We start from the raw sequence: 13,048 nt of genomic DNA, 5'->3' as shown, positions 1-13,048 counted from the left end.
AGCACCTTCGTTTTCCGGCAAGTACACAGAAGCTTTGCTGTAGTAGCTACATGTGGCAAGTTCTGATGTTGCCAAAGTTAGAAAGAGTTTCTTTGGCCACTTAGTTCTCTTAAAATACAAGGGAGTCTCTCATCTTAAGGTACCCTTACATCATCCTCTCAACAACACGGACAGGATAAAGCCACACGGAGAATAGCACACTTGAGCCTAGTAAGTGTATTTGTTCAGTGGTCTGACAGACGTGGTTTGAGGAACAAAGGAAGGCTTTGGTGGCACATCAGGTTTTAAGGACGGTGTCCTCTTTAGTCCCGTCCTAGGAAGGGTGCCATTACTGGTATAACTGCTCTGTCTGGAGAGGGAAGGTTGCAGATGAACACTCACTGGTGTTCCCTGAATATAGTCCACCTTTGCCCCAGTGGGGGTGGGCATGTACCCTCCACGGTTCATACTAGGCTGTCTAGATAACAAAACACCATTTGGTGAGTTTAAGTTTTTAGGCATTGCAGATATAGAGTGCCTCTGGGAGGAATTTTTGTGATAACCCCTTTGTCTTTCCAGAGAAGTCATTGGGACTCCAGGAGTGGTGGGGACGTCCACTCGCTTGGTTGGGCTATTTCTGGGGAGAGTTGAAGGAGGAGAGTACAGTGATGCCTCCCGGTTAGGGACCTTGGGTGGGACCTCAGACATAGGTCCCACAGGATCCAGCATTAGGGTCTGGTGGGCCATCTGGATATCTCCCATGATGGCTTTGGGGTTGCTGTTTGGGTCATTTAGATGCTTCAGGAGATCATTGAGGGTATTTCTGGAATCCACAGAACGCCGGTGATCTCTTTTACTGGATGACTTTGTAAGTGGGTGGTCAATATTTTGAAGCTTCTTTTCAGCTTTGTGAGCATTGGAGTTTGAGAAAGACGTGTTGTAGTCATGAGTAGCATTAGGAAGAACAATGGCACTGGGGATATGCCCGTGACTTAATGGGGAGTGGGGTGGTGGACTAGAAGGGAAAAACTGTGGGGTTTCTTTCCTTGAAGCCCCATGGCCATGGGCCTTGTCTGAGTGGCTCTTCATGGCCTGCAGGGTCTTCTGGTGAAGCACAGGTGTAGACTCAGGCGTGGGGAGAGCAGCCAGTTCGGGAGGTTGGCCCCGATGGTCCATCACCATGGATTTAGTATCTCCACTGGGAGGCAACTCTTTCCGACTGGTCAGCAGGTTACTGTACAATTTGGGAGAATCGATATTCTGTTGATATTCCTTGACCGGGCTGTCAAAGAGACCATTCAGTTTGGCAAAACTTCCACTGGAGTCTGTGCACGACTGGGCAGATTCTGCATCTTTATGAATCTTTCTGTTTTTCCGAACAAACAGGTCACGATAGCAGTATACTGCCACACCTGCAATGAACGCACCCAAAACAAAAGCGGCAAAGACACAGGTGATGAGGACATTCATGTGGACCATCTGGTTGGACTCTCCTGACTGGACCTCCCATCGTACACCTGCAACAGACATGCAGGAAGAGAGTCTGAGTGAGGTACTTCTTTCCAACGATATTAGCCAGCAAATGGCTTCCATTGAGCCAATACTACCTTCACATGGTCCATATGCTTAGCTTGGAGGGTCAGGGAGACTCTCAAAATCTCATCTATATATTTTTCTTGAGTCATGATCGGATCCCCAGAGACATACACGATTGCTGCAAATGCCAGGATAACTCTGATCTCCCACTGATCCGTATGTGTTTTTCCCCGAAACCCCTCCTAAGTAGTTATCTAACATTCAAAATTTTAAGAGTTTGGGGGGTCTAAAAATTAGAGTTAGAAAGTACATATTTTCTAAATGGCCAATCTAGAAATGCTTTGAAGTGTTTTGTCTCATGATTTTCTCCTAATTCATAAGTCAGGATTACTGGGCAACTGCTGGAATTAGGAAAATGTATGGGTTGGCATAAATGTACATTATGCTAAAATAAGTATGCTAAAATAACTATGCTATCTTAACTAGAAAAGACACACAATTGGTTCACAAACAAAAAGTGCCAGCTTGGTCGTTGCTAGCTACAAATACGGACTTCCATGTTTGCTTTGATATATTTTTTTTCATTCCATCTTGGAGTGAATTACTCTTGAATTGCTTGCCATGAAAGAAATCCAGAGAGTCTAGAGAAGTATAATATGTAGTAGTTAAGTGATATTATCCAATTATCTTGAGATATTTAAGAAATATTTAAGTTAGACTAGAAGAAGAGTGGATTAGTTTATAATTACTGGGATTTTTAATGCAACCACAGACATCTAACAGTCAAACAAAGAAATGTTAGTTCAAGAGGTATCCAAGTCTGTTACATGCTATAAGCACAGCTATCCCAGGATAAGGTTAAATCAATGTAATTTTGAAGATTCTGTTGCTTTAGGTTAGTACTAAGGCCTTTGAACATTAGTTGCTTTTAATCAATGTCTGGGATTATGGAATTCAGTGACATTGGGAAAGACAAAGAAAGAAAAGTAGAAGGAAATGATACTACTGAAGGAAACAAAACAGAAAGAATGATTATAAAACTGTTTACAATGAAAACGTGTAAAACCCAAATCAACAGACGTAAATCATAAATGACAATGTACTGGCATAAAAACTGATTGGAAACCTGATACCGTAGTTTGCTAAGCACCAAGGAAGAGATTTTTTTTTTTTCCCCAGAGTAACATGTCTACTAAGCTAGCTCACCAGGCAGCTGTTTTATAACTGCTTCTATTAAAGGCTGAAAGTGATAGTTATGGACAAGTGCTCTGATATGTTTTATTGCTTGTGACATTCAAGCAGCTCACTAGCACCTGCATATCCTTTTCATATTGCATATGGAATCGAAGCTAAACAGAAGGCTGGGAAAGGCTATTAGACAAAACATCTGATACCAGGATATTTGCAATTAATGAGTTTGGTTTTTGATGTTGTTGGGGTGGTCCTGGAAATTCTCTGACACCGAGCAGCCTCTCAGCATCTTCAGGCAGAAACCAACACGGACTAGATTGTCTGAGGGGCCATCTTCTCACCCCTTTCTTTCACGGCTTTCCACCTCTTTGGTCTGTGAAGGGACGCACTCCATACAAGCACAGAAACCGGAGTGAGGGCAGCCAGGGGAGGTGGCGTGAATAACAGCAGAGCTGTGTCAGTCCATCCCCGGGAAACCCTACGTCCACCAGCTCCTCAGAGATATCAGGAATCAGGTTTCCACTCAGCAAGAGATGAGTTCCCTGGTGAGGCCTTACCCTTTGGGATACCTGATAAAGGATCAGTAAAATCAGAAGTGTTTGGGTCATCTTGAACTACAAATTTCCGGGAGCTCGTCAGTTTAGGTCTCCAGGTATCAATCACTTTAGGTGTAATTTCTGGGATACTTGCCATTGTGGTAACAGATGATGAAGATACCTCCATGTCTGTGGTGGCAAACAGATTTTTATTAACGTGGGTAGTGCTGACAGATTTCTCTGATCTGCTGCATTTTTAAGTAAAGTTTCAATCAATTTTATGAGAAAGCCTGTTCTAGGATTTCATAAAAAAACACATTCAAAGAGACTATACCAAACGTCTTTCTTGCAAGGGAAAAAGAAAAACTAAAAATTAACCATAAAGACAAATTAAGCAGATTTCAAAACTAGAGACACTGAAAATGCTCCTACCAAAGCCCCTATGTGATGAATGACCCTCGTGGAAAAGGTAATACAAATACCAAAGATGAATTGCTACTTTCTCGTCTTTTTGTGAGACGGCATCGGTTCATTTCTTTTTGTGTCTATGTCTAAAAGCATTGTCCTGGACGGTTGGAGACTGTGGATCCTTCACTGGGGAAACCTACGGGGTAACTTCGTCAGGAAACACCTGCGTGAACACTTGACTTTTGACCCATTGGAGCAGGTTGTTGTGCGTCTACCACGGACCTCCCGTCCATCTGTGCAGTGAGGCCTCACATCATCCGTGGTAAAGCACCGAAGCAGGGAGGAACCTCACCTGTGCCTTTCAACATTCTCAGGGAATTTCCTCCAAAGAATTAGCAGCAACTCATGCAAAAGAAATGGCATTTATCAACTGAATAAGGATGCTCTGATACATAAGATCTGGCATCCTTTTCTCCCTTTTGAGGAATGAAACTGCTGTGAGCTTTAGAAGCAGCAGGAGGACTAGAAGGAACTGAACCTCTTAGCACGTGTGTTACTGATTTCCACAAAGTAGATTTTTCCTCAGAATGTAAGCATACGGTTTTAGGTTAAAATTCTGGAGACCCCCGTTCAGACTGGTGCAATGGTCGCAGGTGAAGACTCCAAAACAGATACAGACAGACGGGCATGGAGAGCCCACTGAACACCTTCATACATCAGATACCAGCTTCATTCAACGGGAGCCTTTTGCACGCCACCGAGACCACAACATTCAAAGATCCCCGGGCTCACTGCAAACCATTCAAAAAAAAGATGTCTAAAATGTATAAATACACATTTTGGGGAAATGCGTATTTGTTTACTAGGCCTTAGGAAAGGTGAGGAGAGAAGGGGGAAACAATGAAATTCTGCCATCCATTCAGTATAGATGGCCAGAGGGAGCATCCACAATGCAGAGGAGTGAGAGAGAAGAAAAGCTTGGGTGGGCGGGCGTGCAGCTGGAATGCAGTCTACGTGAATCCATTTGATTTTTCTTACGGGATGTGCCTTGGTCAATGATGAACTGTTAACATGCTACACAGGGGTGGAGTGCTGAGTGAGAAAAAGTCTTTCAGTACCATCGGTGGGATTATGAGTCAAAGCAGAAACATGAAAGGCTGCCAAACTGCGCAAAAGGAGGGGAGAAGGGGCTGAAAATGCTGAACTGAAGGAAAGAAAAGGTTGTTAATTCAAAAAAATTAAAAAAAACTAACCAGATGTTGGACCGCCAAATATTTTGTAATCTGGTGTAGTTGAAGTAGGCAAAATTTCTAAAAGAATTAAAGGAACAAGTAATCAGTAAAAAGTAACCAAAATAAAGCAAAATTTATGAATTCCAATTAACTAAAAAAGTCAAAAGAAAAGACTCTAAATTAAAAGATTAACCTACTGGTTAGACTACCTTTCTCTATTTTCTACAAAATTGTAAATGGCGAAGGAAAAAAAAAAAGTAAGATTCTTCTCTAACGCATCCCCATGACCAAACAGCTCAGCTTTTGCGAAGTTTAAGTTAAATGCTAGGTGGTATGTGTCCTGAGCCATTAAAAGGCTGATTGTAAAATAATGTTCACGTGCAAATGTGGTCAAAAAGAACTGCCAGAAGGAGAAGGAAGATCCGGGCTTACCATGGCAGTCCCCTAGGTGGGCCGTGTTGCCGTATTCTGCGTCTTGTTCGTAACCTCCAGCGCTGTGGTTATGGAAAGCAAAGAAGTCTTCGGTTAACAGCCTTCATAGGGACACAAGTGACAACCAGAGCAGAACCAAGAACACAGACCGATTAGTAGGAATGGGCAGAGAAAAAAAGGGACATTTCAACACAGCTTGCTAAAACGAGTATTTCTTCTTTCAACATCTGGCCACTAGAATGTTTAAGAGAGGAGAGAGAATTGTTTGTTCTCTCCATCCATTTCCCTCAGGTATTATCCTGTCTACAATCTCCCTTCCTTATTACAGCCCCAGATCTTTTTTCTTTTCTTTTTTACTTCTCCCATATCAAAAAAAGAAAAGAGAGGAAGAAAAGAACAAAAGTAGTACTACTGGAATTTTTCTCAACTGTCTAGGTTTAGAGACCCCAGAGAAGACAGGGGCAGCTCTCAGAAGATCCTGGCTAATGTAACAGCATACTTACAGCGTCCCTGGGGTCACTCTGCCACAGGTGCCCTGGCTTAACCAGCCACAGTACGGGTCCCGAGATGCAACACAAGACCTGTATAAAAACCAAACAGAATGGAACTTCGATTTTCTCATCATCAAAGGTCACGATGCTACAAGACCCACGGTAAGGAAAGAAATATCAGCTTACTTTTTACAGGATCCGTAACGCTCACAGCGACTGAGGGGAAGGCGAATAACGCAGCTGGAGAATGCCACGTACACAGCGTGATGGTCTTTATCCAATTGTAATGAGATGACCTTTCTGTCCTCCTCATTCTCAGCATTACACCTGTATTTGGGGATACATTTGAAGGCCTAGTTTAGGAAGTCGAAAGCTACACGAAATATGCAAGGCAAGTGGGGTTTGGCTTTGCAATTACTAAGAGCTGGGAGATCCTGAGGGATATTCTCAGTAGAAAACCAGTTAAGTACATAGTTTGGGAAGTAACAATTCTGTGTTTGATCTTCTGCTGCTCTGCAGAATTGGTTAAACTTCAGGTTGGACAAAGAGTTTTTTTGTTTTTTTTTTAAGATTGCTTTCTTGTTCTGGTGACAGAAGGGAACTATGTTTGTGAAGACCACTTTAGACCACAGGGAAGGAAAAAGGACAGGGTTTCAATGCACTTAAATCTTGCTGGGCTAGATGTTTCTGATCTCTCTTTAGTCTCCTTTGCTCCATTTCTCTCATCTACTTCTTGTTTGTTTTAATGGTCCAGTTATCTTTTATATCAGTGGTTGGAAGACTTGTATTGTGAGCGTGCGCATGTGCATACTTGCAACCAATTGTCTGCTGCAGGTAGCAGCCGAAAATAAACCTGCAGGGTATCAGGGGTGGCTGCTAACACGTTATCATTGCCCACACGTGAAAAAAATGAGGGCTGAATTATTTTTAAACTAATCCACTGCCCACCATCCTAGCCCTAGTGGATTCAGGAAAAACAACAAACTCGGGATTTATTTCACTAAGGAAAGACAAAACCAAACCAAACACTAATATGCCCAACCACTGCTAATTTCTGGGGCGCAAAGGAAATTACTAGATGAAATACACGCCGGAAAGTTTTGAGCCGTGCTGAAAAGCCTTCTCGTAAAATACACCTACTTTGCATGGTTGTATGCTTCAATCTCTTCCAGCAATACACTGTCATTCAAAGAGAAAGGACTGGTCTTTGCCAAAACTTTAAGCACCACGCCAGCTTCAGAGCCAACAAAGATGACTGTGTAGTTCTGGTGGGGCCCAGCAGTGTGGTCGACGGCGATGGCCGTCAGTCTGTACCTGCCAGGGGAGGTAGGCCAAGTCAGAGGGGGTGCCAATGGGAAGGGAAGGCGTTAGAGGGGAGGGGCGGCTGTTCCAGTGGTCTTACCTAATCCGGGTCTTTGTGAACCAGGGCTCGTCGGCAATGGGTGGGACGGCAGAGTCCATTAGCGGGTGGGATTTGATGAACGACAGGGTTTCATCAGGGAAATCGATGGAGGTTTTATAAGCTTCGGCAAGGCCGTGCTTTGCACAACAGCCAGGCCTGAAAGGAAAACAGTGTATTTTTCCCCCCTCACAAACTGTATCTAAGGGAGAAGTGTCCATTCTGAAAGAAGAGGCTGAGAAAGAAAGGAGAATGGGCAAAACCAGAGGAGTAGCGCTCTCCCCCTGCGCTCAGTAGGCTCTCTGCATTCGCCCCCGTGGGGCTGAGTGGACTGGCTCTGTCTGCAGTGCCCCCCCACCCCAGCCCCGGGGACCCCTTCCTGGCACGGGAGGTTGGCCCCCCTGCTCTCTGAGGATGGATGCTTCCAGTGACCAGAGGGTTTTGTTAAAGACAAAAAGCACTTTCTGTCTTTTTTTTCTTTACCTTGGCTTCGGTACTTTGTCTTCGGGGACTGCTGTCCACACAGAATCTGGGGTTTTCTGTTCTTTAAACCGTCCTTTGAATACTTTTTCAATGTCATCCATGCTAAATGCACACACTGCAGACCCAGGAATGCTGCAAAGGGGGACAGCATCAGGGAAAGCATCCAGCAACAGGAGGCCCACTCCTGGGTCCCAGAAGCAAGCACAGAACAGCTTGAGAAGTGTCAGGGCTCGGTTCTCACCTGTTGAGCTGTGTGGTGAACACCCCGACCACAGTGGGGATGCCATTGATTTGTATGATGTCTGTAATAGACTGCAGAACATCAAAGTAGAAAAACGAATCTCCGGGGACAGAGCAGTTAAGCCGAGCCTTCAGAAATGAAGTCCAGTGTTTCTCCAGGACCCGCTGGGAGCCACCCATGTCATTTTTACAGATGCGGGCCACACGGGAATACACAGCCTGCCCAGGGGACGAGAGCAAAGCCACAGGGTTATGCGCAGGGAGGGGGAACGGAAAGGAAAAGCTGCTATTTAAGGGAGGGACACAAAAGTGCTAAAGATACGTCTGGCTCGAAAGAATCTAGCAATCTTCTCTCTAGGGATTTGGCCAGTAAGAAGGTAGACTTGATTTACCTGGGAGAAAAGAGGGCCATTTTCCTGTTCTGCCAAACGAGCTCCCCAAGAAGTGAGCTGTCGATCTGGCTGGGGGAATGCGAACCATCCCCACACTTGGTCTCCCACTTGGTCTCTTAGATCGCTAATGAAATGTGCCATCCTTAAACTTGGCAAAACGAGGTTGCGATGCTTTAAAATTGTACGGGCTTTTACGGAAGCCCTCAAAATTGAATAGGGGCCTCTACTTTCCATCCTGCCTTTTGATGCTGAGAGAGAACGGACGATCAACAGATTTCTAAAGCATTAAAGAAGCATCCATAGCTCAAGGGTGCCTGTAGAACACTCTCGGCAATGACAGAAAAAATGAAACCATCTCAAGGCCCAAGGCTGCTATTCTCACGCTGGCCATTGTTCAGGTGTTTTCCAGCAATTATTTTCATGATAAGCAATTCACTTCTCTGCACTTGGCCCTAAATGCACTGAGTGCTGGAAACCACGCAAAGAGCATAACTACCAAAGCGGGCTCAATTCCATGCAGTACAAGTCCAGGATAGAAGTCAAGTGCATATACTTGCCTTGCCTAAATTATTATGTTCTACGGCAATTTCTCGAAAGAAGAAATAGACAAAGTTTCCATATTCTATGGCATGAAGAAAATGTGGCTCTGAAAGAGAAATCGAAAACAAACTGGTTCCTAAAGGATAGTTCAATTAGCACAAGACCCCGGCTGCTCGGCATAACAGACAGACGACGTAGCTACACACAAACTAGTGAGAACCCCAATACACCAATGTGCTCAAGGAGTCCTAGTATGGGTGTGTTGAAGCTTCAAGGAACCCACTATCTTTTATGTCAGCTAATGGACTGTAAAAAGCCTACGGGAACTGAACTACAGCAAAGGTCTTTGTTTCAACAGATTTATTCATTAACCTATTTTAACTAGGGAAGAAAACTTCTTACATGGAGAATGAAAAATCTTGGTATCTAGACTCCAAAGAACAAAGTGACTCTGCGGAAATGAACTAATCGATTCTCAGTGTTAACTCTGGAGGATAGGTAGATGGGAGTGGACAAGGAACATTATATGTATTCAGAGGTAGGCAAATTGGCACCACAATGTGGTACCAATGCATTGGTACCACATACAAAAACCATCTCATCGTTTCTTGGAACAAATACTTTAATAAAGTTGTGGCATTCATCCTAAAGAAAGTAATAATTAAATTACTATTAGACATTCCATATGCTGACATTGTTGGGTGAAGCCCACATAAAGACTAACTCTGGCAGAGGTCAACTGGGATATGACCGTAGATGAATCAACTTTCCTGACGTGGTTACTTATTTCCTCTTTCCTTGTCAATGCTCCCGCTTACAACCAAAGCAACTTGTACTTGCTCTAAATAAACAACATAAAGTCATGCACTGAGCCTCCTGATGCCATGGCTCCTGGTCCCACTTGGCCATCCCACTACCCTTGGCAATCCCACAATGCTGCTTTTCAAGGGTACCTTTTATCCATTTGGAATCATATTTTATTGTACGAAGGGCAGATCCATCACCCATGCTTCGATAAATAACAGCATCGCTGGCCAAGAAGTCAGCCACTGTGGCAGAATATAGCTTCCCATCTGAAACCAGAGTTATAATTTGGGTAAAATAACCATAATTATCCTGTAGTGTGTTATCCTATGTAATGTGTTACACCTTTTGGAGTGCTTTTACCTGTTATCCTTACATATACAAATCAACCTAGACCTGATCCTCATAATCAACCTGTGACAGGTTGCCCCCTGGGATCACTTCATTTTACAGATTAAGGATCTAAGTATCAAAAAGCTAAGCCACTTATTCAGGGTCATTGACCTAGTTAACAGAGCTCAGTGTCAGAATACTTATAATATGCTCACTTTTAAATCCTCTTTTTTGGAAATTTTTTTCCTAGCTCCTAGACTATGAAACACCTATAACAAGTTAGCTACCTCAGTTATGAGCTTTTTTCTTCCTTTAAATTCCCTTTTACCTTCAATGTCATTAATTGTTTATATTCATTACACCAAAGGATCTTACCAGCAAAAAGGGCAACATTGGTTTGTCTGGCATCAAATGGGCATCTTGCCAGGCCACTAATTTCCTCCCCGTCATACTCTAAGGTATTCAACTATAAAAGAAAAATAAATAGCTGGTGTCACATCTGTTCAATGTACCTGTTTGAAGGCAATACTGCTTTATTTGTACTGAAATTCTATTTGAAGAATTTTGTCTTTATTCTTCCATAGCATTAGAGATAAATGGGTTACAGCAGAAAGGATTCAACTCTAACAGCATGACAGCGAAGGAAAAAAAGTTGATAAAAAAAGCACACCATATGAAATATACTCACCCTATAGTATCTACACATGGGATTAAACGCATTGGTACCACATACAAAAACCATCTCATCGTTTCTTGGAACAAATACTTTAATAAAGTTGTGGCATTCATCCTAAAGAAAGTAATAATTAAATTACTATTAGACATTCCATATGCTGACATTGCTGGGTGAAGCCCACATAAAGACTAACTCTGGCAGATAACTCATCTGTTTTACTTACTTTATGTTTGCCTTTCATAGCACAGTTTTCTCGGTCCTGTTGTCTTGACCGCCATGTCAGTTTCTGTATTAATCAAGCAAAACCAAAGTTCAGTATTTTAAGTGAAAATTTTTGGACGGGACGGAGACATTACCCAAGTTCTGAGGGAATGCAAATAAATTTCACTTGCTCACCTTGCTCGGTATTACTTCTGTTTTGGGGATTTCATTCAAGTTTACTGTATAAACTTGATCCCTGTTGGAAACAAGGCAGTAAGTCATATCATGTGAATGCATAAAAATGTTAAGCTGCTGCTTCTTATTTTATTTTTTACAGATCTGCCTTTATTGTATTTTGGAGATCATGTGGATTTTCTCTGTCTCCAACAACAAAGTCAACAAAGAGGACTTTTTCATTAGTGAGATGCTTTTATATATCACTGTGGTTAGGGAGCAAAGAAAGCTCTTCTCTTCAGGCATGGGTCAAACAGCTACTTGGTATTAGCATAGGCATACTTCTAATATTTGCTTGAATAATTCCAAGTTAAAAAAGAATAAAGATTTTTTTTCCCCTGCTGCTTTAGTAATAAAGAATGGTGTATGATTGCTTGATGGCAGTAATAAAATAGCACTGCTGAAGGCTTTAGCTCTGTATTTTGTTCCTGGTAACACAACACTGACTCTTCTCAGTGAATATTTTTGGCTACTTGCAATTTTTGATCACAATCACATATTAGTTTTTCATGAACTAGACACATTAATGCAAGCACCACAAGAGAAAAGAATTTTAATCTAATAAACCAACGAGAGGAAAATTACCTGCCAGCAATATAAAGTGTGTCTCGAATTTTCAACATCAGCTGAAAGTCCAGCCTGTGCTGGGATTCATTGCCCGAAGGGCGTCCTCTAAAAACCGGATATTGCCTTGAATCTGCAAGTAAAAATGGGCTAAACTATCAGTCAGGATTATGGAGCTGAAGAATCAATATACAGCATTGATTAGCTGTATATACTAGTTGTAGAAGGGTTTTAACTAAATTCCTCTCTTAAGGCCTTGAATACAAATGAATAAAAGATGGTGAATGTTAGCAAATGGTCTTTTTCTTCTAACAGAAAATATATAACCTATATATGGGTTGCTTTAGAAAAGCAACCAACAAAGCTGTCCCATTTTCTCCAAACACTAAGAAAGGACTCTGGATCAATTAATGGGCAAAAACAGTTTTAAGACATAAAAAACTCTCTTTCTAAAAACAAATACACTTAGAGGATCAAAACCAAAAAAAGCTCCCTTAGAAAAGGATGCTCTTTAGATTACTTACAGTGATAATCAACTGTATTGAGGGGTTCATCATCTTCAGGAAAGCTGACTGCCCTCAGCTGGCGAATCATCAGGAGCAGCATGTAGGCACAAAGCAGGAAGAACCTCATGGTGGGCCAAGATGAAGTCAGAGCAGCCCCTCCTCAGAAATCCCACTTAGCTACCTGGAAAACAGAAACGATTTAGAAAGATCTCTATGCTGTGATGAAACTTTCTCATTTGTAATCAGTTCAATTTTCACCACGAGCTCTCTCCAGCGCCCCCCTGCCACCAGGAGCCCTGGCAGTGGTGGGTGAGGTATCTCTGAAAACACAGGCCAAAGATGGCAACGTGCCAGGTCTGATTAAAGCATCTGGTGAGCATATTGAAGTTTTAGGCACATTTGCAAGAGTTTTTGAGGTAACTATGTATGTCATCGCAGCAAGATCACCAGAACCACAAACAGAAATGCTGGCTGCTGACTTGGCAAGAAAATGGGCTAAGTTGGGATTAGAATTTTAATTAAACTCCAATCTGCTTCCCTTCCCCCAGCCTGAAATACATCCAGGACAGCTTGTCTCTGTACACCCCCCCGCCCCCAAAAATGCCCAAGCTGTCTCACAAATATCCAGGGAGCTGATGGTCCTGTCGCCCCTCATCAGATCCTTGCTAAAGGCATTGCCAAATTCCCAGCATTACTCAAGCCTTAGCCCTAAATTCTTAAGTAGAACAGTTCCCTTAGCTTACTAAGACCAACATGGAAGCAAGGACATGAATGACGTTGAATCAGGGTGGAAGAGAATTAAAAGAAATGAAACGATTTCACGATCTATCAAGCAGGACAGGATTGAAGCGGCACAGCTGACACCAGATCA

General features: G+C 42.7%; 1 protein-coding gene across 6 annotated transcripts; it reads right to left on the bottom strand.

Annotated features, from left to right (window-relative positions):
• Window positions 1–207: 207 nt before the first annotated feature.
• Window positions 208–12,304, bottom strand: SEMA6D (semaphorin 6D). 6 transcript variants are annotated; one of them, XM_028126676.2, is made up of 18 exons: window positions 12,196–12,304; window positions 11,693–11,804; window positions 11,069–11,129; window positions 10,896–10,958; window positions 10,685–10,786; window positions 10,372–10,462; window positions 9,813–9,932; window positions 8,877–8,965; window positions 7,929–8,146; window positions 7,688–7,819; window positions 7,208–7,363; window positions 6,946–7,119; window positions 5,992–6,132; window positions 5,818–5,895; window positions 5,315–5,415; window positions 4,904–4,960; window positions 3,264–3,431; window positions 208–1,496 (listed from the first exon to the last, which is right to left on the bottom strand). In XM_028126676.2, exons 1-18 carry the CDS (start codon window positions 12,302–12,304, stop codon window positions 208–210), a joined length of 3,261 nt encoding a protein of 1,086 aa, XP_027982477.1. The 6 variants fall into 6 exon arrangements, with proteins under 6 accessions (XP_027982477.1, XP_087881238.1, XP_087881240.1 ...); XM_088025112.1 differs by having other exon boundaries at window positions 5,315–5,376; XM_088025114.1 differs by lacking the exon at window positions 3,264–3,431 and having other exon boundaries at window positions 5,315–5,376.
• Window positions 12,305–13,048: the final 744 nt, after the last annotated feature.

The sequence above is a fragment of the Eumetopias jubatus genome, unplaced genomic scaffold (genome assembly GCF_037043125.1).
Source record: "Eumetopias jubatus isolate StellerSeaLion01/CBP00866 unplaced genomic scaffold, mEumJub1_p1.0 scaffold_7, whole genome shotgun sequence".
NCBI classification, from domain to species: Eukaryota; Metazoa; Chordata; class Mammalia; order Carnivora; family Otariidae; genus Eumetopias; species Eumetopias jubatus.
This window is presented reverse-complemented; position numbering and strand designations above follow the sequence as displayed.

Excerpts from the sequence above, each read along its gene's own strand:
- SEMA6D (XM_028126676.2), bottom strand. The coding sequence starts at position 12,304 with ATGAGGTTCTTCCTGCTTTGTGCCTACATGCTGCTCCTGATGATTCGC. Across the intron at positions 7,120-7,207 it reads TTCACAAAGACCCGGATTAG|GTACAGACTGACGGCCATCG; the intron begins GTAAGACCACTG and ends CTCCCCTGGCAG. Across the intron at positions 1,497-3,263 it reads TTTATCAGGTATCCCAAAGG|GTGTACGATGGGAGGTCCAG; the intron begins GTAAGGCCTCAC and ends TGTCTGTTGCAG.